Source organism: Bos indicus x Bos taurus, chromosome 4 (assembly GCF_003369695.1).
Source record: "Bos indicus x Bos taurus breed Angus x Brahman F1 hybrid chromosome 4, Bos_hybrid_MaternalHap_v2.0, whole genome shotgun sequence".
NCBI classification, from domain to species: domain Eukaryota; kingdom Metazoa; phylum Chordata; class Mammalia; order Artiodactyla; family Bovidae; genus Bos; species Bos indicus x Bos taurus.
The window spans coordinates 114,372,275-114,398,525 of record NC_040079.1 but is presented as its reverse complement, the minus strand read 5'-3'; the positions used below and the strand labels follow the sequence as shown (position 1 = coordinate 114,398,525).

General features: G+C 45.4%; 1 protein-coding gene across 3 annotated transcripts in view; it reads left to right on the top strand.

Moving 5' to 3' along the window:
- Window positions 1–2,005: 2,005 nt before the first annotated feature.
- Window positions 2,006–26,251, top strand: part of DDC (dopa decarboxylase) — a 104,727-nt gene continuing 80,481 nt past the window's right edge. Inside the window, exons 1-3 of one of the 3 annotated variants that reach the window (XM_027540256.1) lie at window positions 11,869–11,940; window positions 12,814–12,919; window positions 25,155–25,383. In XM_027540256.1, the coding sequence (XP_027396057.1) occupies window positions 25,183–25,383 (201 nt within the window). In that variant the 5' untranslated portion in view covers window positions 11,869–11,940; window positions 12,814–12,919; window positions 25,155–25,182. Of the gene's footprint in view, window positions 2,137–11,855; window positions 11,941–12,813; window positions 12,920–25,154; window positions 25,384–26,251 lie in introns of those variants that run through there. The other 2 variants (XM_027540257.1, XM_027540258.1) reach the window with 2 other exon arrangements.

Below are 26,251 nucleotides of genomic sequence, written 5' to 3'. Positions count from 1 at the left end.
GAAAGCAAGCTGGACTCCATTAAATTTAAAAACTTCCACTCAGCAGAAAATACGGAACTGACATTGTCAACTACTCCTAAGAAGAGTGGCTTTTCCAAGAAAATTTGACTTCTTGGATATTTCTCCTCTGCAGATTCAGTCTCAGGGTTCGGGCTAGGATTAGGACTAGGGCTTAGGGGTTAAGGGTAAGGGGTTAGAGGTTAAGTCTGTTTAGGGTTGGGGTTCGAGTTAGGATTTAGGTTGAAGTGTTTAGGGTTATAGGGTTGGGGTGGGGGTCAGAGTTGGGGTCATAGTCATCATTAGTGTGGCCCCTTGGCTTTCCACCACCTGCTTCACTGGAGTCTCCAGGGCTCTCTTGCTGCTCTCCACCAAGTAGGGATATTGAAGTTCCTACATGTGTCTCCAGGGCTTCCCAGGTGATGCTAGTGGTAAAGAACCCATCTGCCAATGCAAGAGACATAAGAGACACCCGTTTGATCTCTGGGTCGGGAAATTCCCTGGTGGAGGGCACAGCAACCCACTCCAGTATTCTTTCCTGAAGAATCCCATGGATAGAGGATTGTGGTCGGCTATAGTCCACAGGGTCACAAAGAGTTGGCCACAACTGAAGCAGCTTAGCACGCATGCAAAGGTGTCTCCAGACCAGATGGCGTGGCTTTGACCCTGCAGAGAGTTGCTCAGTGTGACCAAGGCACGACTGTCGCTGGGAGAGGAAAAGTCTTCTTAAGACCATGGACTGGGGGCAGCTTTACTGCATCTGCCTGGAAGATCCACCCACGACAGCACCAGAAGGGATTCTTCACCTCCGAGCTGCATTCCGTTGGAGATGTGTTCTGTAGAAAAGTTCCAGTCCACACGGTACAGTGAAAGTACCTAGAATCCCCACTCCAGCATCAGCGAGCCTCCAACTCTGACCTATGGACACAGGACTTAGTTAAGGAGGCTTGGCAGAGGCTGTCCATGACTCATCACTTTTGCGCACACAGCTGACGTCCGGTGACTCTGCCCAAGGCTGCCCCTCGGCACTGGAGCCTGCTGTGCCTGAGTGAGGGCTGAGCAGGGGAATTACCAGCCTTGACAGGCGGGCAGTCTGTCCTACCTCCTTAGTCCTGCGGTGTGGGGCCTGCCCACCTGGCCACCACAGGGGTAAGTGGCTTGGAAGTGTGCCCGGTGCTGCCTAACAAAATAACAACTAACAAAATAAACAACTTGCACTCCAGTCTGTGTCTTAGGGCAGCTTTGGACGAACCCAAACTAAGACAAGAATGTCCCTGGAGTGAGACGACGGGGCTATAGAAGGGAAAACGCCCTTCCCAAAGGTCAGATCCTCACAATTTAACTCCATCAGTGTGCTTGCAACCCAGACCTCAGCAGAATATTTGATGAACAAATATTTTAAATATGATTTATTTTTGAACAAATGATTTTAAAGTTCCTCTTGAAAGAAATATATATGAAAGCAGCAAGGATTCTTTTTTAAGAAAAATGATAAGGGGTTTCTTGCCTTTCAAGAACCCAAATACACTAGAAAGTGATGCATTTGTATGTATGCCTGAAATTAACCCAACATTGTAAATCAACTATACTTCAATTTAAAAAATTAAAAATAACAAGAATATCTTAAAAAGGAAAGAGGCAAAGTTTACACACTGTAGCCCTGGCACAGAAATGAAAGAACAATTTCACAGGATCAAAACAACAAACTCAAGAAACACAAATATTTTTCAAAAATCATGTTGGAAGGATTACTCTATCGAGGGAAAAAAAAATCAGAACTTTATCCTAAGACTTACCCTAAAATAAATTTCAGATGGAGGAAAGTTCTAAAGATAAATATCTAAAAGTATAAAATACTAAAAGGAAACAGAAGTAAATGTGTATACATTCTGAGTGAAGAATCGTTTCCCAGGTTCCCCAGAGATTTCTCAAGATTTCCTTGACCTTTATCACTATTAGAAATTAATGTTTAACCAGCGTATGACGCTGGAAAGGCAAGGGCTCACGGACCTGAAGCAGTGAGAAGAGTGCAGGGCTTCAGCCCAGCTACCCGGCTGCTCCCACGTGTTCTCCCCAACCCCCAAAGCTGGCAAATCTCAGACAGGAGTGGAGACCCAACAGGGCCAGAATTCCCAGCAAGTAAGTCCTGCTTTCTAACTTGATTACAACTGTTGGGAATGGCTTTACTCTGTCGCCCCAGTGCTGGGCTTTGGCGTAAAGCGGCAGTGCGCCGGCTGTGAGCCTGGGGGTGCTGAGCTGACATGCGGGTGCTCACAGGGGCATGCGCCACCGCGTGATGACGCAGACACGGGGCGCCGTCTCCAGACGGCCGCTCACAGCGAGCACAGGACACACGTGGACTCCTCTGCTCTCTGCCACGTGCCACCCATGGGGTCTGGGGCTCCGAGCCCTGTCTCTTCCTCTCTAAGATGGGGGTTTTAACTGTACCTACCTTGTCAGATTTGGGGGAGCACTGATTCTCATAATGTATGGGAAATACTCAGCATATCGGAGATGCTGAGTAAATATTAGCTCTTCCTTTACATTTCTAACAACTGTGACTCTGCAAGGCTGTCCCTTCGTGACATGTGGTGTAGTCTCCTCAGAGGTAAATTCAGAATCTAACTGTGCAGTGGGATTTGAGAGAGTTGAAGGATCTTCCCTGCCAACCTAGCAGGCTCACTATAATCCCATCGGAAGATGCAATTCTGGAGGAGAAACCTTTGCTTCTCCATCCAGCTGGCATTCAAACAAGAACTTCTAGGTGTATTTTGTGTGCTGAGACTCACAAACTTGGTCCCCAGTCATATCCTCATTTCACAAGGGAGAAAACCGAGACAGAGGAGGTGAGAGACGTGGTCCAAGACCTCAGAACTCGTGACCAAGGACTGGGACCTTCCTGTACCATCTGAAGTTTTCTGTCCTGCTACCCTGGGAGAGTGGTGCCTTTTTAAAGCACCTATGAAGCCTGGGGCTTGTAGTGAGTGCCCCAGGAAGAGTTAATAGGAGCTGCTTGGAGACCAAGGAGCACGGTCTGGAGGGATTGGATGGGAGGAGGTTGTGGTGGGAATGGAAAAAGTGGGAGGGCGAAATTCAGGGCACAGCTGGGAGGTGGAGAGTGCAGGGCTGAACAAGAAGTGGGAGGCTTCGGGTTCCAAAGCGGGTGAGGGCACATGGGCATAGTCTTCTTGGGAAGTCTCCCTGTACCTGGCCGGGGGGCCCGGTGCTCCCAGTCCTTGAGGATCTCTTAGGAGAGGTCCTGATGGCCATCTTCTGAGGACCTCAGGAGGCTCTCAGTCAGCCTCGCGATCCCTTGTGATGGGGCCAGATGACAGGTCTGAAGGAGTTCACCCCTGCCCTTTGGGCTCACTTGTATGAAGGCTTGGGACAGACATGCCCCAGAGAACTCCACTCAGAGTGGATTGATGACATTCTGAAACCAGGAAAATGTTGGTGCTGCTTAAAATTTAAATCATAACTTCCAGACTTTTAAAAATTACTAAATGATGCGTAAAGAAGTAGAGCCCTGAGTTTCAATGCACCTGGGCCTCTGATGACTGAGGAAGAGCAGGGGTGTTTCACTTTACAGCAAGGTCATTAACAAGTAATCTATTAAGCGGCATGACTTTATAAAATGATAAAAGGTTCAGTCCACCAAGAAGTAATGTATTTCTAAACACATGTAGACCTAATGGAAAAGCCTTAAATATATTAAGCAAATTTTGGCACAACTATGGAGAGAAATCAGCAAATTCACCACCATAACAGACTTCAACACATCTTCAGCAATGACTGTGAGCTGGATGATAGAACAAGCTAACAAGAACATTAGTAAAGATTTAAAATATGTCAACAAGTAAGAGTCTTGGTTTATTTGATGTACTGTCTACCCAATGATTAGAATAACCCTCCACCCAATATTAGAAAACACACTTTCTTCTCTAGAGTACAGGAAATGTTTACAAAACTTCAGGATGTATTCATAGCAGGCTGAAGGAGAGTTTCAGTGTCGGTCAGAGAATTGCTAAAATACCAGTCGCTTTCCAACCACAGTTCAATTCAGTTAATTAAATTACAACTGAAGAAAAAAATAAGTAAAAATTGCTGTGCATGTCTGAAAATTTGGGGGAAGCTACAATTTAACTCATGAATCAAATTTAAAATGTAACAGAAATTAAATAATGCTTGGAAATAAGTAGCCAAGGAGGGGCGGCCACAAGGAAATACCCCTCGTCCAAGGTAAGGAGCAGTGGCTGTGCTTTGCTGGAGCACCTTGAAGAGATACCCCATATCCGAGGTAAGAGAAACCCAAGTATAAGACGGTAGATGTTGCGAGAGAGCATCAGAGGGCAGACACACTGAAACCATAATCACAGAAAACTAGCCAAGCTGATCACACGGACCACAGCCTTGTCTAACTCAATGAAACTAAGCCATGCTGTGTGGGGCCACCCAAGATGGACGGGTCATGATGGAGAGATCTGACAGAATGTGGTCCACTGGAGAAGGGAATGACCAATTACTCCAGTATTCTTGCCTTGAGAACCCCATGAACAGTATGAAAAGGCAAAATGATAGGATACTGGAAGATGAACTCCCCAGGTCAGTAGGTGCCCAATATGCTACTGGAGATCAGTAGAGAAATAACTCCAGAAAGAATGAAAGGATGGAGACAAAGCAAAAACAATACCCAATTGTGGATGGGACTGGTGGTGGAAGCAAGGTCCAATGCTCTAAAGAGCAATACTGCATAGGAACCTGGAATGTCAGGTCCATGAATCAAGGCAAATTGGAAGTGCTCAAACAAGAGATGGCAAGAGTGAATATCGACATTCTAGGAATCAGCGAACTGAAATGGACTGGAATGGGTGAATTTAACTCAGATGACCATTATATCTACTACTGCAGGCAGGAATCCCTCAGAAGAAATGGAGTAGCCATCATGGTCAACAAAAGAGTGTGAAATGCAGTACTTGGATTCAATCTCAAAAATGACAGAATGATCTCTGTTCATTTCCAAGGCAAACCATTCAATATCACGGTAATCCAAGCCTATGCCCCAACCAGTAATGCTGAAGAAGTTGAAGTTGAATGGTTCTATGAAGACCTACAAGACCTTTTAGAACTAACACCCAAAAAAGACGTCCTTTTCATTATAGGGGACTGGAATGCAAAAGTAGGAAGTCAAGAAACACCTGGAGTAACAGGCAAATTTGGCCTTGGAATAGGGAATGAAGCAGGGCAAAGACTAATAGAGTTTTGCCAAGAGAACGCACTGGTCATAGCAAACATCCTCTTCCAAACACACAAGAGAAGACTCTACACATGTACATCACCAGATGGTCAACACCGAAATCAGATTGATTATATTCTTTGCAGCCAAAGATGGGGAAGCTCTATATAGTCAGCAAAAACAAGACCAGGAGCTGACTGTGGCTCAGATCATGAAATTCTTATTGCCAAATTTAGACTTAAATTGAAGAAAGTAGGGAAAACCACTAAACCATTCAGGTATGACCTAAATCAAATCCCTTATGATTATACAGTGGAAGTGAGAAATAGATTTAAGGGACTAGATCTGATAGATAGAGTGCCTGATGAACTATGGACAGAGGTTCATGACATTGTACAGGAGACAGGGATCAAGACCATCCCCAAGAAAAAGAAATGCAAAAAAGCAAAATGGCTGTCTGAGGAGGCCTTACAAATAGCTGTGAAAAGAAGAGAAGCAAAAAGCAAAGGAGAAAAGGAAAGATATAAGCATCTGAATGCAAAGTTCCAAAGAATAGCAAGGAGAGATAAGAAAGCCTTCCTCAGCAATCAATGCAAAGAAATACAGGAAAACAACAGAATGGGAAAGACTAGAGATCTCTTCAAGAAAATTAGGATACCAAGGGAACATTTCATGCAAAGATGGGCTCGATAAAGGACAGAAATGGTATGGACCTAACAGAAGCAGAAGATATTAAGAAGAGATGGCAAGAATACACAGAAGAACTGTACAAAAAAGATCTTTGTACAGACCAGATAATCACGATGGTGTGATCACTGACCTAGAGCCAGACATCCTGGAATGTGAAGTCAAGTGGGCCTTAGAAAGCATCGCTATGAACAAAGCTAGTGGAGGTGATGGAATTCCAGTTGAGCTATTTCAAGTCCTAAAAGATGATGCTGTGAAACTGCTGCACTCAATATGCCAGCAAATTTGGAAAACTCAGCCACAGGACTGTAAAAGGTCAGTTTTCATTCCAATCCCAAAGAAAGGCAATGCCAAAGAATGCTCAAACTACCACACAATTGCACTCATCTCACACAGTAATAAAGCAATACTCAAAATTCTCCAAGCCAGGCTTCAGCAATATGTGAACCGTGAACTTCCAGATGTTCAAGCTGATTTTAGAAAAGGCAGAGGAATGAGAGATCAAATTGCCAACATCCACTGGATCATAAAAAAAGCAAGAGAGTTCCAGAAAAACACCTACTTCTGCTTTATTGACTATGCCAAAGCCTTTGACTGTGTGGATCACAACAAACTGTGGAAAATTCTGAAAGAGATGGGAATGCCAGACCACCTGACCTGCCTCTTGAGAAACCTATATGCAGGTCAGAAAGCAACAGTTAGAACTGGACATGGAACAACAGACTGGTTCCAAATAGGAAAAGGAGTACATCAAGGCTGTATATTGTCACCCTGCTTATTTAACTTATATGCAGAGTACATCAAGAGAAACGCTGGACTGGAAGAAGCACAAGCTGGAATCAAGATTGTCGGGAGAAATATCAATAACCTCAGATATGGAGATGACACCCCCCTTATGGCAGAAAGTGAAGAGGAACTAAAGAGCCTCTTGATGAAAGTGAAAGAGGAGAGTGAAAAAGTTGGCTTAAAGGTCAACATTCAGAAAACGAAGATCATGGCATCCGGTCCCATCACTTCATGGGAAATAGATGGGGAAACAGTGTCAGACTTTATTTTTTTGGGCTCCAAAATCACTGTAGATGGTGATTGCAACCATGAAATTAAAAGACGCTTACTCCTTGGAAGGAAAGTTATGACCAACCCAGATAGCATATTCAAAAGCAGAGACATTACTTTGCCAACGAAGGTTCGTCTAGTCAAGGCTATGGTTTTTCCTGTGGTCATGGATGGATGTGAGGGTTGGACTATGAAGAAGGCTGAGCACTGAAGAATTGATGCTTTTGAACTGTGGTGTTGGAGAAGACTCTTGAGAGCCCCTCGGACTGCAAGGAGATCCAACCAGTCCATTCTGAAGGAGATCAGCCCTTGGATTTCTTTGGAAGGACTGATGCTAAAGCTGAAACTCCAATACTTTGGCCACCTCATGCGAAGAGTTGACTCATTGGAAAAGACCCTGATGCTGGGAGGGATTGGGGGCAGGAGGAGAAGGGGACAACAGAGGATGGGATGGTTGGATGGCATCACCGACTCGACGGACATGAGTTTGAGTAAACTCCGGGAGTTGGTGACAGGCAGGGAGGCCTGGCGTGCTGCTATTCATGGGGTGACAGAGTCGGACACGACTGCGCGACTGAACTGAACTGAACTGGAAATAAGTGATAAGGAAATATACTAATTATAAAACTTGAACTGCATATTGAAAGCAGCACATAGAAGAAAGAAAATAGTTTTAAATGCTTATATTAGAAAGTAAAAAGGCCAAAAAAATAATGAGGTAATCCGTCAACTAAAGATGTTAGTAAAAGAACAACAGGATAAAGATCACTGCATGCAGGCAACAATAAAGACAAAGAAGATAAATCAGTGAAAAACAAAATAAATGTAAACTAAAGAGGATTAACAAAGCCCAGTGGTTTTTTTTTTTTTTTAACTAGTATAATAGACACAATTTTCGTAATATTAGCTAAAGACAAAAAGAGACAGGAATAGATAAATAATACAGTAATAAAAGGGGATATAATTATAAACCCAACAAACTAAAAAGCTAATGACTGTATCATAAAAAAGAATTCTTGTCATTAAATCTAAAAAGCTGATGAAATAATATCAAATTGGGTTCAAGGAGAAATAGAAATCCTGAAGAGTCCTATAATAAAAATAAATTGACATTAAAACATATCCGCAGAAATGAAGGGGAGGGGCCAATGATTTTATGTATGATTTCTTACACTCTTTCAGCAACTGCAAAATTCCAAATTTCAAAATTATATGACTGTTTCAGAGAATCAAAAAAGAAGAAATTACCTTCAGATCAGTCTGTGAGACCATAGAATCTGACAATAAAACTAGAGAAAAAATTCTATACAAAATGTTAATGCACCACAGTTTTATCCCAAGAATAAAAAGATATTTGAAAATTAGAAAATTTATTAATGTGACTCATCACTTAACAATTCAGAGTAGGAAAACCATAAGATTTTTTACTTTTGGTGCAGAAAATATTTTGATAAAATTAAACATCTATTAATTTTTAAACTAGGAATAGAAGAAATCATCTAATAAAGAATATCCGGGGAGTTCCCTGGCGGTCCAGTGGTTAAGACTCCACACTTCAAAGGCAGGGGAACAGGTTCAGTCCCTGGTTGTGGAACAATATCCTTCCATTCAGCATGGCCCCAAAAAAAATTTTTTTAAAGGCTATTCAATAAAACCTGGCTGTGAATAGTGCAATGTTAGAAGTGGTCCTTTTAAAGTCAATGGGATGAGATGTTCACCACCACTGCTTCTATTAATACTGCGTCAAAGGCCCTACCTAGAACAGTGACAGGCACATAAAGAATTTTAAAAGTTAAGTTTTCTAGCAATCACATTAGCAAAATTAAAAATATGTGTGCACTGGAGTAGAATATTTTAGTTAGAACAACAAAGTGAAACGTAGCCCTGCATTCAAATTATGTAGTGGAGAAAATTTCCACATTGCTTCAGTTTTTAGATTTAAATTTAAATTATTAAATAAAGTTAACAGAAGCATTCACTTCCACAGGAGCACTGGCTGCACTTCAAGAGCTCAGTAGCCAGATATGGTTCATATCTCTGATGTGGGACAGTGCATCTTAGACAGTGCAATGAGACAAGAAAAACAAATATGTAAAAGAACTAGAAAGAACACTTTCATGATTCACAGATGATACGACTGATTACATTGAAATCCACCTGAATTAACAAATTATTGAAAATTCTGAGAATATAGTTAGGCGGCCAGAAAAAACATCAAACACAAAATCAATTGCAATTCCATATGTTGGCAATAAACATCTATTTTCTTGGATTATGAACAAGAAAAATCACTTTTTCACATATTTATGAGACATTTTGTTTCCATTTCTGGTAAATGCTTGTGTTTCTACTGAATTGTGTTCTTTACTGAAAAGTTCTTTTTAAATGCATATTTCTTTCTTTTTTTTTTTAATTTTATTTTATTTTTAAACTTTACATAATTGTATTAGTTTTGCCAAATATCAAAATGAATCCATCACAGGTATACATGTGCTCCCCATCCTGAACCCTCCTCCCTCCTCCCTCCCCATACCATCCCTCTGGGTCGTCCCAGTGCACTAGCCCCAAGCATCCAGTATCGTGCATTGAACCTGGGGCATCTCGTTTCATACATGATATTTTACCACTATGAGGTACCATTTCACACCAGTCAGAATGGCTGCAATCCAAAAGTCTACAAATAATAAATGTTGGAGAGGGTGTGGAGGAAAGGGAACCCTCTTACACTGTTGGTGGGAATGCAAACTAGTACAGCCACTATGGAGAACAGTGTGTAGGTTCCTTAAAAAACTGGAAATAAATGCATATTTCTAAACCCGTCATTCCACTCTACAGGTTGTCTTCCTAGTTTATGTAGTTTGAAGAACAGATATTTTTAACAGTAACGTAATCAAATTTGTCAGGGTTTTATGGTTAGCTGATTAAGGAAACCATTTAAGAAATCTTTTTCCTCTACATTCATAAAAATATGTCTATTTTTCTCTATTATCCTAAGAAGTTTGCCTTAATGGTTAAGAATTTAATCTATCAGGAATTTAGTTTTGTATATAGAGTGAGAAATGGATTCAATTTTATTTTTTCCAAGCAGCCAACCAATTGTTCTAGAACCATTTAATAGTTTAACCTTACTCCATTGATTTGCAATTCCACAAGTTTATTTTCTAAATTTTTGTGGCATTTTTTCCTGGCCTCTCTATTCTGTTAGCTTTGCCAGATGCCTATCCTTATATCAAAACTGTTACAGTTCTGCAGCTTCATCTGTGTTGGTAAGAGTAGAGCAGAAATGTAATACTCTTTTTTCTCAAGAACATGCTGGTCATTCTCAGACTTATGCTTTTCCATTCATATTTTAGAGTCAGATATCTGGGTGGGATTTTGATTAAAGTGCTGTTGAATTTGTTAATCAGTTTGAGTGAAATGGAAATATTTACAATGTGGAGTGTTCTTACAGGTGAGTGGCCATTTATTTCCATTTATTTAGGTCTTCTTGAGTGTCCTCCTAGGAGCTTTTGTGTCTCTTCATACAAGTTTTGCACACCTTTTGTAAGATTTTGTTATGGCCATTCCTAGTGTCCTGTTCCTGACTGAGTCAGAGCTTGTCATGTCCCTGGGACGGGGAAGAAGCCACCCAGGTTACCAGCAGGGTGAGAAGCAGGTCCAAGCTCAGACCTGGGGCCTGATGTCTAAAGCCTGCACTGCATCTTCAGGAAACTTCACATCTTGTTTCTTGATGTTGTTCAGTCGCTCAGTTGTGTCCGACTCTTTGCAACCCCATAACTGCAGCACGCCAGGCTTCCCTGTCCTTCACCATCTCCTGGAGTTTGCTCAAACCGATGTCCACAGTCAAAAATTCTTGTTTCTACCTTCCAAATCAATTCATATCTATTTAGTCTCTTCCCTACAATTTACTCTCCAAGCAACAGTTGGTGGAACATTTAAACCCTCAGGAACAACATTTCTCAGCCTCCAAGACTTCAGTAACTGGAAATGCCCTCCAAGAGCAGTCAGGCCCCATGTTGGGGCTCCCTTCTGGGCGGTTCCCTTCTCACAGGCTTGGCTTCTTAGCCCTGGTCACAACTGGCCACTGTGGCTTTCTCTCGGCTTATTCACTCACCATCTGCATCCACTCCTGAGGTGCCACACAGCAAGCTCATCTGGCAGTGCCCAGCCTGCCTGGTGAAGGATGCCCTGCTAGGTCACGTGTGCTAGCTGTGTGACCCTGGACAAATTTCTGAGCCTCTCTGGGCCTCCATTTCCTTATCTATAAACTGGGGGTGCTGATCATATTTACCTTCTTATGGGAGTTGTGGGGGACTGAGTGATTCTGTGTAATAGGAAAAAAAAAAACGCCTATACAAGAAACTTTTTAAACGCTAAATGTAGTATTATTGCAGTCACTATGAAACTGGAGGTTTCACTCTGGTCTCACGGCGCCCTCTCGCAGAGGTCGGTCATCACATCTGGATCCCTCCACTCAGCCTCCACGGTGATACAGGATTCACAAGAGTCTGCGCTGGGCCAGGCTCCCGGCTCAGCGGGCACCGCGTGCAGATCCCGCTGGAGCCAAGCTTTCCAGCCATCCCGTCCAACTTTCCCCCTCCCTTCCAGGCCTCTAATCGTGCAGAGCGGGGCCGGGAGACCAGATCCTCTGTGGCTCCTGGCGAGGTGGTTCCGAGCTCAGTCGGCACAGCACCCTGAGGTCTGATCCCTGCACTCAGAGCAGGGCGGAGGGAGGGAGGAAGCTGCGCGGGGCGGGCCCGGGTCCCTAAAGGCCCCGCCCATCGGCCCGCCCACAAGCCCCGCCCACCGGCCCAGCCTTGGCCCCGCCCACTGCCTTGGCCCCAGCCTGCTGGGAACCCAGCAAAACAGATGCCCCTTTGAGCAGATGCTGTGTCATTAAAGCCAAGGGGGAATGGCTGTCTGTGGTCTGTGCGGAGTTCCCAGCTCCTGGCTGCACCACATGCCACGTGTGTATATGTTTGTGATGGTGTGTGTGTGTACATGGCTGTGTATGTGTGCCCTGTGTAGTTTATGTGTGTGTGTGTGTGTGTGTGTGCCTGAGCGTGTGTGCCATAAGAGAGTGGATGGCGGGAGCCGGGGAAGCTGGTGCCCTGCTGGCCTACGTGGGCTCCGGCCAAGGTGGGCCCTGGTCTCAAGCCTAGGTGGGCTCTGGCCTAGGTGACCCAGGCCCTTGGGACCTAAGCTCGCCTTAACTGAGGAAGGAGCCCTGCTCCATAAGGCCTGGATCAGCCTGCGCAGTGAGGTGGATGAGATGGGAAGCCCAAGTTCAAAGAAATCCCTGATTTGAATGCTGGTCAGCTTCAGGGCTAAAAGAACAGGACATTGAATTCTGTTCAGTGTTGAATCCAGGATTCAAATCTTTGCCTGCCTCTGTCTCTGTTTCTCCATCTGGGCTCCTGGGATTGGCCCTTGCAGCCTCCTGTGGCCAGGGCAGTCCCCTGCACAGCACAGTGGGGCCCGGTGGCCCCAAGCAGGTACAGCACTGACACAGGGCAAGTCCTCTCACTTGCCTTGCCCAGGCCGGCCTTTCTTTGCCCCTTGGGAGAGCCAGGAGCCTTCTGCTGATCAGAGGTTGCCTGGAGAGACTCCAGAAGAACTGGCCCCGGTCTGGCTCCTGTACAGGGCCCTGGAACCCTGAGCCCCTTTCCTTGTCTTCTTGCCCTCCCCGCTCCCAGGCCCTGCAGGCTCCGCTGTCCCTGGTCCCTGCTCTTCCCTTCAGGACCCTCACGTCCTGCGGAGGGTGGGGAGCAGGAGGACGGGGGGTGGGGGGAGATGCTGCAGAGTAAATAATCAGAGCGAGCTGCTCTGATTGGCTTTAGGGAGGCGGACACTGTCTACATAAATGGCAATTGCATCCTCTGTGCCTTTTAACTGTCACCAAGGAGGAGAGAGGAAGAGACAGAGAGCAATCACCTCGGGCTGCCTGTGAGTACCGCTCTTTGTCCTCATAGCCTGGGGGGACCAGACTCAGAGGGGAAGCCAGTTCCTGGTGCTGGGGGCCCTTAAGTTTGGGGATGCTGGGGATGGGAGGTTTGCCTGTTGATTGCAGCTGGGTGGATCTCCTCTGGCCAGCTGGGAGGGGTGCATCAGCTGTGTGCAGGTGTGGCAGGCTACCGGAACTTTTTGAGAAGATTGGTGCCAATCTAAGTTCCCTGCTTTTGTGTGTGGCATGTCTAAGCAACAGGTGAGATAAAGAATCAGAAACTTCTGATAATTTTTAGCCCGTGATCTCTGAGCCATAATAGCAACAGAACAGAGCGAGTAGAAATGATTTCTCAGGCTGGTTCGTGGTGCATCTGAAGCGCACAGAGGCCAGGAGATGGAGACCCGGGGAGAATATGGACCCCTCTTGTCCTCTGCTGTGAAGGGCATCCTCCTGCACGATGCTTGTAAAAATCAATTGGGTCCGATGTTTACAAAGGGCTAAGTACACAGTAGGTGGTCATTAATGTGATCTATATTACTAATAAGCAAGTAAGTAAACTGCAGGTGGGAAAACGCGGGGATTCTAATTCTGGTGAGGGAACCATCTGCTCAGGGTATGTTATTTTCTCCCGTTTTCAAGGGAAATTCAAGTAGGCGACTTGGGTTTTCTCCTTCATCCTATTTCTCTCACAGGCTCCAAGAGTTGGGTCTTTACAGTTGATTTCTTATTTAAATAGCAGTGTTTTTCTTCTGAGACAGAACCAAAAACAGAGGGGACCGTTGCCACATAAAAAGCAGCCAGGACAATGGTCACCCTGGAATGGTTAAGACAGGCAAGATGAGGAGAATCTGGGTGTTTCCTGAAAAAAATCGTGACATTCACAGCAGCCTCTCTGTGTCTCCCAGGTCCATGGCAGGTGGGCTGGCGGTTTGCTTACAATGATCAAAATAAAACAAAATCCCTTTGTGAAAGTGTTAGCCACTCAGTTGTGTCTGACTCTTTGCAACCACAGAGACTTTAGTCCACCAGGCTCTTCGGTCCATGGGCTTCTCCAGGCAAGAGCACTGGAGAGGGTTGCCATTTCCTTAAACTTCCACGAATTCAAATAAATAGCTGGGCAGTTTATTTATGCACTTTCCCCTCTTCATGATGTTTATTCTGAAGGTCTTACCTTGTTAACTCGTCATCTGAGTCTGGTGGCAAGTTTAGGGAGAGACTGCAGGAAAATTTGACTCCCTCCATATTTCAGAAAAGCTGTCCTCAGTCTCTTGGATCTCTTCGGCATTTCTGGAGGAGGACACTCGGGGCGCAGGAGGGCAGCAATACGGCCTCAGAGGAAAGGTTAAAGTCCCCCTGTGCTCTGCATCCAGCGAGGTTCCCTGTAAGTGAGGGGTGTGGGGGACCCCAGACCAAAGGGAATTGGATGGTGTCCTGAGCTCACAGACCACGTGTGAAACCACTGATGAGCTGAGGGGCTTAGTCCAGCCACCTGCTTCCCTGAGCCCATCTCCTCATCTCGAGAGTGGGGATAATTTTGCTGCTTTGCGGAGCTGCTGTGGAGATTTAGGGCAGAGGTGAAGGGCTACCCCAGGCCATGGACGGTCACCATTGAGCATTTGTCAGGGTTTGGAGGAGCTGGGGGAGAAGTGCTTCTGCAGGGTCGTTCAGCCTCTGCCTGTTTCTGTCGTGTTGGGACCAGCGCAGGTTGGGGCCAGTGCCCTCACCTGGAGCGTCTTCTGGTGACCAGGCAGGACCCTGACAACACTGGCTCTGTCTCCCCAGCCCAGGTGGGAGCCCCTAGGGATGGGCACTCTGACTCCTCAGGCCACGTGAGAACGCAGGTGGCAGACAGCCCAGGTGTGTGTGTGGCTGTCCAGCCACAGGGGTCAGGAGGAGGCTGGCTTCAGGGTTGGAAATGCCAGCAGAGCTGTTCCTCTTACCAGCTCTGGCCTCGATAGGAGCATCCGCCCCTCAGAGCCTTAGCAAGATGGCAGTGTTAACACTGGCCAGGGTGCTGAGAGTGTGAATGATGTAAGGCATCCAACGAACTCAGCAGAAGGCCAGGCAACACCGATTCCTTTGTTTTCTTGGAACATAGGATGGAGCCACCAAGTGGCAAGCGTTCCCAGGATTTGACTTGGGGGATCCTCAGTTGCAGGCTCGTGAGCGATGTGGTGACAGGCCTGCACCCGTGCCCAAGGAGTGAGTGTTCACAGTGAATCCAGAAAGTCAGTGTTTACTCCTGACCCAATTTGTGGGAAAAAGTGGGGACTTCATAAAGCTTGTGCCAGAGATACTGCCTAGACGCACAGTGGCAGGTGGCAGGTGTTTATTCTAGCTGGGAAGTCAATATGTATTGTAGTCACAGGGCATCCTGCCTGTGATGAAAAGAAGCAGGCAGCTAAAACATCGTCTCAAGTCTATAAAAAAGGCAGAAGGTTGTGACCTTTTATCAATTATTAACGTGACTCCAAGAGAATAAGAGAAGGGGGTAGGGTGAAGGATCGAGAAAAAAATAAGGAAAAAAGTTAAGGGGGAGGAGGTCTAGTCTGACACTAAATTAAAATGGAAACAGAAGAGGAAAGTTCAGATTCAAGTGACTGATGGTTCTTATGTGACTATCCTAGAAGAGTAAACAGGAGTGAAAACAATAAAATTTTAAGCTTAATTTGAAGCTTAAATTTGAAAACTTTAAACTTAATTTGAAAAGCTAGCAGGGATGGCGTGTTCATGCCTATGAAGCCTGATGGGTGACATTTTTTTTAATTCTAGTTTTTCTGGAAAGAAATTTGGCAACATACCAAAGAACTGTAAAACTCACACCTTTGAATCCCATTGGGAATGATTATCTCTGAGGGACAGATTCAACAGGGGAGAAGTGCTTGGCCCTATGGTGGGTAGCTCACGGCTGCTTTCCCCACAGGAGTGCTGTTCACAACAGCCAACAAACTGCAATTAATGTGGGATGTGACACTTTGAAATCAGCAGGTATTGATAAGGTACATATGAGCACGATATTAATGTAATTGCACACGGTGTCATTAGGCTTCGGGGAAAATAGGTGGTAAGAGGCTGCTAAACGACACACATGTCCTGACGACAGCTGTTTGAATGGTCTGAGCTCAGGGATAAAGTAAAATACTATTAACTGGCTAAATGTCACCAATAATTCTCTACTTTTGAAGTTGCTTAAATTGTGAGTTTTTCAGCCAGCTTTGTATTCCATCCCAACCCATCTGCAGGAGCATGAGTGGAATCAGTATCTTCCCATGAGAGTAAGATTGAAAAATTGTGCTGTGCCTTTCTTTATGGCTCCTTCTCATAAAGAGTTTCTGGCCAGGAAAATACTAAGATGGGGACTGTTCATTAAGCAGGGACTGAATCAGAAACAGATGCGAGATTCTCATGTCAGAGGAGCGAGGCTTTCCTCTCTAAGTTTGATCTGCATCCAGGGCGGGCATGCTCTCTCCTCACCCTCCATTTCTCTCCTACTTCCCTGGCACTCTGTCTGACCCCGTGATGATCTGACCTGCTTCTTTCCTAACATAAGGATGCATAAATGCCAGACTTAGCCAGCATTCTGAGTCTGAGAATTGCAGTGTCCTGTGCCTGCAGCATCTCGCTGCCCGATTACAAGGGGCCAAACCAGGACTCCAGAGGTCGTGGAGCCAGCCGGCGGCTACCCAGCCACTTACAGCAGAGCCAGGACTCATGTTTGTTGCTCTGACCTTAACCCCTGCTCTCTCTGCTTCTCACGACTGCTGGGAAGAGGAGCACGGTCGAGGGATGGCAGAGAGGAAGACTCTGGTTTTATGAAGTGCAGTAGGGAACCTCTCTAATCCAGACCCAGCTGGCCAGAGAGGAGGTGCCCCCTGGTGTCCAGCCCTGACAGGGAGAGCCCACTGCCCATCGCTCAGGCTTCTGTGGGGTTCCCCTCTGACAGCAAACTCCTGGTGATGTTGCCATGGCATGGACCACAGAAGCGATAGTGTGCCCTACTTAGAACCCTATGTGATGCTTAGCGCTGTGCCATTTTACAGACTGAAGACGGAGGCGTGGAGGCCCAGTGGCCTGGCCAGAGGCCCACCTGCAGTGAAATGTGGCAAGCAGCTTGTCCTCCTAGTTACCCTGTGTCAGGGATGCAATCGGAGAAGGGAGGTGCCCTTGGAGACTGCCTCCTCCTGGCCTCTAGGGAGCATCTAGGAAATCATTCCCGGAATCTCAGGGAAAAACTGGTTTTTCATTCTGATCTAGAGGGTTGATCGTACTGTTTCCAGGAAACCCCCAAGCTGTTGGAGATGCACTGTGCCTGTGTTTGAGTCCAGTGCATTCAGTTTGTGGTGGGTCAGGGGTCAGAGTGCTGCGTCCTGTCTCTCTGAGCCTCAGTGGATTTATTGCTCAGGAGGTGATAATAGTCTTGATAAGATTGTTAGGAAGATTAACTGGAGCCCCTGCAAAAAGTTGACATTGCACTTAGTACATGTAAGTTAATGTAAATGTTGACCATTTTTTAAAAGAAAAATTGTGTTGAACTGTACTTGATTTACAATGTTGTAAGTTTTGCTGTGCAGTAAAGTGATTCTGTTACACGTACATATATTTTTTAAAATACTGTTTTCTTTTATGCTTTATCACGGGATATTGATTATAGCTCCCTGTGCTGCATAGTAGACCCTGGTGTTTATCCACCCTGCATATAATAGTTCGTGTCTGCTAACCCCAAGCTTCTAGTCCACCCTGCCCCCGCTGCCCCTCCCCCTTGGCACCCACAAGTCCATCTTCTCTGAGTCTATTTCTGTTTTGTGGATAAATTCATTTGTCACTTAATATGCTAATCTCAGGTCCATCCATGTTGCTGCAAATGACATGATTTCATTCTTTTTAATGGCTGAGTACTATTCCATTCCGGTGGCTCAGAGAGCAAAGCATCTGCCTACAATGCAGGAGACCCAGGTTCGATCTCTGGATTGGGAAGATCCCCTGGAAAAGGAAATGGCAACCCACTCTGGTACTCTTGCCTGGAAAATCCCATGGACGGAGGATCCTGGTAGGCTACAGTCCATGGGGTCGCAAAGAGTCAGACACGACTTCACTGTTTCACTTTTTACTGTTCCCTTCAATATATGTACCCCGTCTTCTTTATCCATTCAGCTGACAGTGGGTATCTAGGCTGCTTCCATATCTTGGCTATTGTAAATAGTGCTGCAGTGAACGTTGGGGTGCATGTATCTTTTTGAAGCCAGATATTTGCCCAGGAGTAGGATTGAAGGATCATATGGTAGCTTTATTTTTAGTTTGTTTAAGGACCCTCCATACTGTTCTCCATAGTGGCTGCACCAATCACATTCCCACTGATAATGTAGGAGGATTCCCTTTTTTCCACACAGTCTCCAGCATGCATGGTAATGTTGACCATTTTTAAACTGATGCAAGAGTCCCTATTTCACCAAGAACACCTCAGCTTAGGTAAAGTAGTTGTATGAGTGTAAGAAAGTGGTAAGAGAGTATAGAGAGGACAGAGTGCTTGGCAGGATACATGGGCTCTGCCTCAGCTCTGCATTCATCCCTGGGAAGACTCTCAGCACCTCTTCCTCCTGTACGATGAGGGTAGCAGTGGCACAGATGTGGTAAAGCATGCAGCAAGTCAGGACTGCCTTTTGGGGCCTCTGTTCCTGCCTCTCCCTGCTCCCCTGGGGCCCTCAGAGGCTGTGTTTCCCCAATTACAAGGGCACCTGGGTCCTGGGAGCATTTTGCCAATGGAGGGTGCTGGTGGGAGGTTGAAGAGCAGAGGTACCCACCTCCTTTGTGATGCTGGTCGTCTCCTCCACGGTACCAGCTCCCCCTGGGTGAGCCTAACAAAGTTGTGGCTTTGCACTAATGGCCCGAGTCCCAGCTCCAGAACACAGTCTGCACCCCCCACCTGGCCTTAAGGCCCCTAAATATCTCACTGTTAGTTAGCGTGTTAAGTGGCACAAACGATGTTAGAGGATTTTTTTTTTTCCCAAACAGGTTAACAGATCACCATCCTTAGTGTTAGATAGGTCTCATTGCTAGAGGCTTGCTGACAGCCTTGGCTAGAAGCCTTTCTCCCGTCAGGATTGTTTATTCTCTTTGTGCCCATAGAGAGGATGATCATCCAGAAACCAGTCAATTTAGGGGGAGATGAGCCAATTTAGTTTTGCGCCCAGTATTCATGTGCTTGAGGTTTTAAAAAAGAGACAAGGCCTCACAGTTCCAGAGGGAGAAGTGTTTTTTGAAACATAAATTATGGTTTGTTTTTCCTGGAATAGTGGTTTTTTGTTTTTTTTTTTTTAAAGTAAGCACTTCTCTTTTTATCCTGATAGAGAAGGAAAGCCAGGAAAGGTTGATTGAAGAGTCTGCTGTCCCAGGGTTTGAAACCAAAATAAAGGTTTGTCTGAATCCACAGGCAGGACCATGGACAGATGCAAACCACCTTGGTTCTGATCTTCCGCCCAGAGGCATGACCATACTCAGAGCCCTGTGCGGTGGGAGTGGCTGGCCCTGTGTGTTCAGGGCTGGCTGTGCAGTCACCTCGTAAGCTCTGCACAGGGCCCACCCAACCCCCACCACCAGGGAAGAATTGGCTGGAGCCTGCACCCAGCTCTCTCCAAACACCTGTGGCAAAGGCAGAATTCCAGGAGTCCAGGAAGGGGAATATTTTCAACTAGGACCACAAGGACTGCTGGGGCCAGAGCAGAGGGTAGCTCAAATCCAAAATGAACTTCTGGGTGCAAGACTGGGGAAACCAGGTCAGTTCTAAACCTGCAGGGTTAAAGGCTCAGCGTGAACTGTACACAGGAGTCTGGGAGAAGGCTCAGGATTCCCTGGGGAAAGGGCAAACTGTCTCCTGTTTTTGTGGGAGGTACATGATGAGCTGGTTTATGGTTGTCTTAAAGGTAGAGAGTAGGATCTAATATGTCAGAAAGAAAATGTTCAGAGGACAAAAAGATCTTCCATTCATTCATTTTCTCATTCCTCATTCAGAAAACAGTCACGGTACTTACTGTGGTGTAGGGTCTGATTGGTCCTGAGAAACCAAAATAAAGAGTTGAGAACTCTGCTTAGAGAAGCCCGCAGTTAGCAGGGGATGACAGTGAAATGATGCAATACAAAAACGAATGGCCTAAGGGTCAGTCAGGAGGCCTGGGGGCCTGCAGACGGGTTCATACGGCCTCGAGCAGGTGGGGCTCACCACAGGGCTGCAGCTGCGACCAGATAATGTCAACAGCCACCGTTCCAAGGCCCGGAAAGGCATCAGTCATAACCTTTATCATCGCCTACATCTTCTAGACAATATTTGCTCAGCTTGAGGGCTGAGACAGCAAACAGCTCCACAATGAACACAAGATTCTCTGTGACTTTGTACTAAAAGTCTTCTGGAAAAGTCTTTGTGGGAAAGAATTGGCAAATAAAGGACAGAATGATTAGAAAATAATAATCAGGTCTTATCTTACAATTTGACTGGGAATATTTCTTCGGAAGGGTAAGTTGGTGCATCTGTCAGTTTATTTTTCCCAAGACCTCCCATTTGGCTATCCATACTCATGTATTCCCATTAGAAGAGAGCGGCTGATACTCCAGGAACCTAAGCGTCCTTCTGAAGCCTCAGAGCATCCCTGGAGCCTTAGTAGGGCAAATAGAAGTTGTGAGAATATTTACTCTAAGAAGCCTTTTTTAATAATCTTGCACAAGGAACAAATCACAAAGAAACAGATCCTGAGATCTGACTACATTAGAATTCTTATAGGTCAGAATAAAATTAAAAGCAAAACTATGTCAAATAAAAATGAGGAAAATGTCTGCAAAATATATCACACATAGGGTGCAAGTATTTATTATATTAGTGTTCTTGTAATTAAAAAAGAAAACATCTAAAAATGTAATGAACAAGCAGTTCATTAAAAAGGAAATCCAAGAAAAGAAATCTCACACCACTATCCAAAGTCGTGTGAGAAAACTATTTGTCTTCATAGATCAACATGAAAGAAAATCACGAAACTTTGCCTGACTGGCAAAGCTGAAAACGTATATCAAGCCCAGTGCTTGCCATTGTGTGGCAAATCTAGAGTTTTTATACAGTCCCTATGAGTGAGTAATTTGGCAAAAATATTTTCTGGGGACAAGTCTGGCCATATAATTTTAACCAGGTGGCCCAGCGGTAAAGAATCCACTTGCCAATGGACACAGGAGACATAGGGAACTTGGGTTCAATCCCTGGGTTGGGAAGATCCCCTGGAGGAGGAAATGGCAACTCAGTCCAGTATTCTTGCCTGGGAAATCGCATGGACAGAGGAGCCTGGCGGGCTACAGTCCATGGGGTGGCAGAGAGTTGGACATGATGGAATGACCGAGCATGCACACAAAATACGTATCTCTATAATAATTTGTTCTAAAGGAATTATAGAATAAATACTTTTCCTAAGAAAATGTTGACACAAAACAGTGAAGAAACAAAAGATTGAGGTTGTATATTTCAGTGCTTTATAGAAAATCTAACATGTATTGAATGCTTATTTTGTGCTTCTTTTCCTCAGCTGTTCCCATGTACTTATCTAATTATGATAAAAATTATTTGAGACAGAGCTTTATTATTGTGTTTGTGTTCAGTTGAGGAAAAGGAAACCACAGTGGCATCTATGTCATGCTGTGCAGAGTCTTAGTTCTTGATCGTGCAGGGTTGGCCGTTAGGCTACACCAACTGTCCCCACTAATGTAGGTGATAACCAGGGATGACATAGATATTCAACAATAGTGAGGTACGTTGTGAACACAGCACATTCACCCTCTGGAACACTATGCAATTGGGAGAAATCATGCAATAGAAAAGTATTTATCAACCTGGGAAATGTACTCATAATTACTTCGTGAAAGAAAACAAGCTAGCAAAAAGATCAGCTGTTTGATGCAATTTTGGTTGAATTTGAATCAAGTCAATTTAAAATACGGCAATTTGAAGTAAAACCTAGTTTTACTCTATGTGTGACATTTGACATAATCAGAGTTGTTCCAAGTGAAAAATAAATTTAGAAGCCTTCAGGCCCAAGGAATTATGAACCCAAAAGTGTACATATAATGAAGGCTTCATGGCTTTGCACTCAGAGCCTTTGGAAATTCTGGCCACGATATTTTGGATAAGCCCCCTTGACCTGCAGCTTATGAAACACAAAGGTGCAATGGAAACTCAAAGACTCAGTTTGGTGTTTCTCATGCTATTATTTTAGCCTTTGCTGTTGCTGAAATTTTGAATCAAATCCTATATCATATCCAGTCACCGTCACTCATGCGTTCACTATGTGAAAATTGTACCCCCAAACAATCATCTGGATGTGGAGGTTTGACCCAGTCAGTAACCTTGATGGAGCCTGGAACCTTCCATGGGTGGCTTCTATACTATTCCTGGAGGATATCTGAACAGAGAACTTTGGAGAGAAGGCCAAGAGAGGAGAGCCACCACAGGCTGATTCCCGTTTCAGAGACACTCTCCTCAGCCAGACTCACTCAGGCTTCTCTGAGCCCACTCCTGAGTGCAGGTTTGCACCTCAGGGAGCTGAGCCCAGCTGTAGCAGAAAACCACGCTAAGTTGGTTTATCTAGAGAGCTTCTGCCCTTGGGATACAATTCAGCTCTTCTTCCTCCTCCTGGCCTCAGGGAGCTGAGCCCAGCTGTAGCAGAAAACCACGCTAAGTTGGTTTATCTAGAGAGCTTCTGCCCTTGGGATACAATTCAGCTCTTCTTCCTCCTCCTGGACACCCAGCCAAACTATTCTTAGTAAAGTACCATGTGCTTCCTAGCTCTACCTGTCTTCTGGAAATCCCCACTGACCCCTGTTGTATTTGGGAGACAGTCTCCCTCTCCTATTGCAATAGTCTTGAGTAAAACCTGTCTTGATATGTTTAACATTAAAATTGTCAAAAAAAATAAAAGAAAAGCAACACAGATGATGGGAAACGATGGAAGAAGTGCTGAGAACATGATCTCAAGATCATCAGCTAGATACAGTGGCTTGTAGAGCCATCTCCCAACACTTACTCCCACAGGAAAACTAATCTTGATTTATGAATCTTTGAACTATTAGAATTAAGAAATGTATCCATGACTTAGCATACAATTGTCTCTTATAAGAAACAACAGGGAAGGGTGTGTGCCAGAATTTTTGAGTGGTGGGATTCTAGATGAATATTTTTCTTTCTTTGTGTTGTCCACATTTCCAGTTTGGAAAATATAGTCCATGCTTACTATTCATAGATTTTCTATATGCAGGTGCAACTGTTTTCAACAATTCATTTGTATTATTAGTTGCCACAGTGGTGCCTTTATGATCATTCTTGGGCACACAGACATAAAAGGATTAAAAATTTAAGTTGCCCAAGGGGCTTGTTGCCAGCAGAATCTAATAAGGCAACACTCTGCCTAGTTGCTTCAGCAAGTGGTCTAATTACTGCTGTGTCTTTATGTTATTCTTGGTTACCTGACTATTAAAAATGGCCCCCAAATATAGTGCTGACGTGCATTCCAGGGGTCCTACATGCAAGAAGGCTGTGATGTGCCTTAGGGAGAAAACACATGTATTAGATAAGTGACATTCATGAGTTAAAGACTTGTTGGCCAGAAGTTCAAAGTCAGTGCGGCCAAGGTGTATTAAATAAAGTGTATTTAAAAGGAAATAGGGTTTCCCATGGAGAAGGCGATGGCACCCCACTCCAGTACTCTTGCCTGGAAAATCCCATGGACGGAGGGGCCAGGTAGGCTGCAGTCCATGGGGTTGTGAAGAGTCGGACACGACTGAGCGACTTCACTTTGACTTTTCACTTTCATGCATTGGAGAAGGAAATGGCAACCCACTCCAGTGTTCTTTCCTGGAGAATCCCAGGGACAGGGGAGCCTGGTGGGCTGCCATCTATGGGGTCGCACAGAGTCGGACACGACTGAAGCGACTTAGCAGCAGCGGCAGGGTTTCCCAGGTGGTGCTAGTGGTAAAGAACCTGCCTGCCAATGCAGGAGACATAAAGACATGCGTTTGACTCCTGGGTGGGGAAGATCCCCTGGAGAAGAAAATGGCAACCCACTCCAGTATTCTTGCCAGGAGAATCCCATGGACAGAGGAGCCTGGTGGGCTACAGTCCATAGGGTAGCAAAGAGTCCAACACAGCTGAAGTGACTTAGCATGCATACATGCCTGATTTCAAATGGCAAATGTTAATGTCTCTGGACAACAGTAGTAGGATTCAATAGGCCTGGTTACAAATCAAAGCTAATTCCAGCTTTCTTGGGCCTTCCCTGGAGGCTCAGATGGTAAAGAATCTGCCTGCAATGTGGAAGACCTCGGTTCAGTCCCTGGGTTGGGAAGATCCTCTGGAGAAGGGAATGGCTGCCCACTCTTGCCAATAACATTCTATGGACAGTCTATCCTGGCGGGTTACAGTCCATGGGATCTCAAAGAGTCAGACACAACTGAGCGACTAACGCACCAAAGGGAACAGAAAAAAGATTATGTATTGATTGATTGACAAAAATGTGACTAGAAATGCACATAAATGTAACCTTGCATTTTCCCTGGGAAAGGTCCAGTGTTTGCTAATTCAGAGTTCATGGACTCTTTATGGAATGTTACCACCACAGAAGACCAGATCACCTGGATGTTATGTGATGAGGAAAGAAGCAGGTTGTATGGAGAGGTGTGGTCCCATCTGGTGATGATATAGAAAGTCAAGATAGAGATAGAAGACTTGCTGATGGGGCTTATCCTATCCAGGCTGTGCTCATGCTGGACACCAGCCACGTGGCTGCCTTTCTACCTTCCGGAAAGATCAGCATGGTCATCTGCTTTTCTCAGATAAAGGGAGACTCAGAGAGTCTCTGTCCCACAGCCCATGAAGAATAAGGCATGATTTGGAAACCAAGGCTTGTTATTAAAGTTGCAATGGACCATGGAAATAAATGTGTGCCTGGTCCATTTCATGATACAGACAGGAAAAGAAATGAGACAGAGACGTGGCATTGTGGTTAGCTGAGTAGCTGGTGAATAGTAGAATAAGTACTTTGCTACAGTCTCCAAACCCATATGGACATGGAAAAGTGTAACTGACTCAGAGTCTGGGTGGAGTCAGGGGTGTTTGGTTCTCTGCCCCGGGAGCCCCCGTGGTTGGCTTGGATCTGCTCCACTACAGATGAGGCATCGTCACATCTGCAACTGATTTCTCTTCTCTCTGTGCAGCTTTTGCGTCTGAGGAAGGCCAGTTACCATGAATGCAAGCGAGTTCCGCAGGCGGGGGAAGGAGATGGTGGATTACGTGGCTGACTACTTGGAGGGCATTGAAGGGCGCCAGGTGTTCCCTGACGTGGATCCAGGCTACCTGCGCCCCCTGATCCCCACCACCGCCCCGCAGGAGCCAGAGACATTTGAGGCCATCATCGAGGACATCGAGAAGATCATCATGCCGGGGGTAAGCCTACATCCATGGTTGAAGAAGGGGAGGGCAGCTGTCAGCTTAGCACCTGTTGGCTGTCAGGCAATGCACTTGTATCATTGCCCCCAATCCTCACAGTCATTTTCTTGGGGAGAAACTTTGTTATTTTCTCTTTTATAGCTGAAACAACTGAAGCCCAGAGAGGTTGAGTGATCTGCCTAAGGTCACACAGCTAGTAAGTGATGGAAGCAGGACTGCAGTCCAGATCGTGCGGGCTCCAAACGTGGCGACTCTGATTTCCCTCCAGCCGCCTAGGTTGTTACTGAGCCAACCTGGGTCCACTGGCCCCTGTTCAGTAAAGCAAGTCATCTGACACAGGTTGTGGTGAAGGATAGTGCCGTATTTCTTGCAGGCCTCCAGCAAGGAGTCCAGGACAGCTAACGTTCAAAACACCCGAACTCCCGGTGGGTTTCTGGAAAGCATTGTTAAAGTCTCAAGGTAGTGATCAGCTCCTCCTCTTGTTGGTTGATGGTGAGGCCACAGGGTAGGATCACAGGGGTTCACATGATCAATTCTCAGATGCCGAAAGGCTGGGAGCTATGTGCTCATGGTCATTAGGTAGTTAATTTCTTCCATGTGGTAGGGATTTTATCATCTGTAAAACAACTCAGGAAGTGCACGTCAGATACTATTATCTGGGTACTGCAGAGAGGAGCCACCGCAAAGGCTATGGGGGAGGGGTCTGTTCCCAGCCCCATAGGATCCTGCTCGGTTACAAGGTCAGTCCCCTGCCCTGAGACCCTGGGACATGAGAGAGATGGTTAGTTTCAAATAAGTTAAATCAGCAGAGGGGCGATCAGTGTGCAGAAAAAATATTTCGTTTATTTTATCTAAGAGTGGGCTG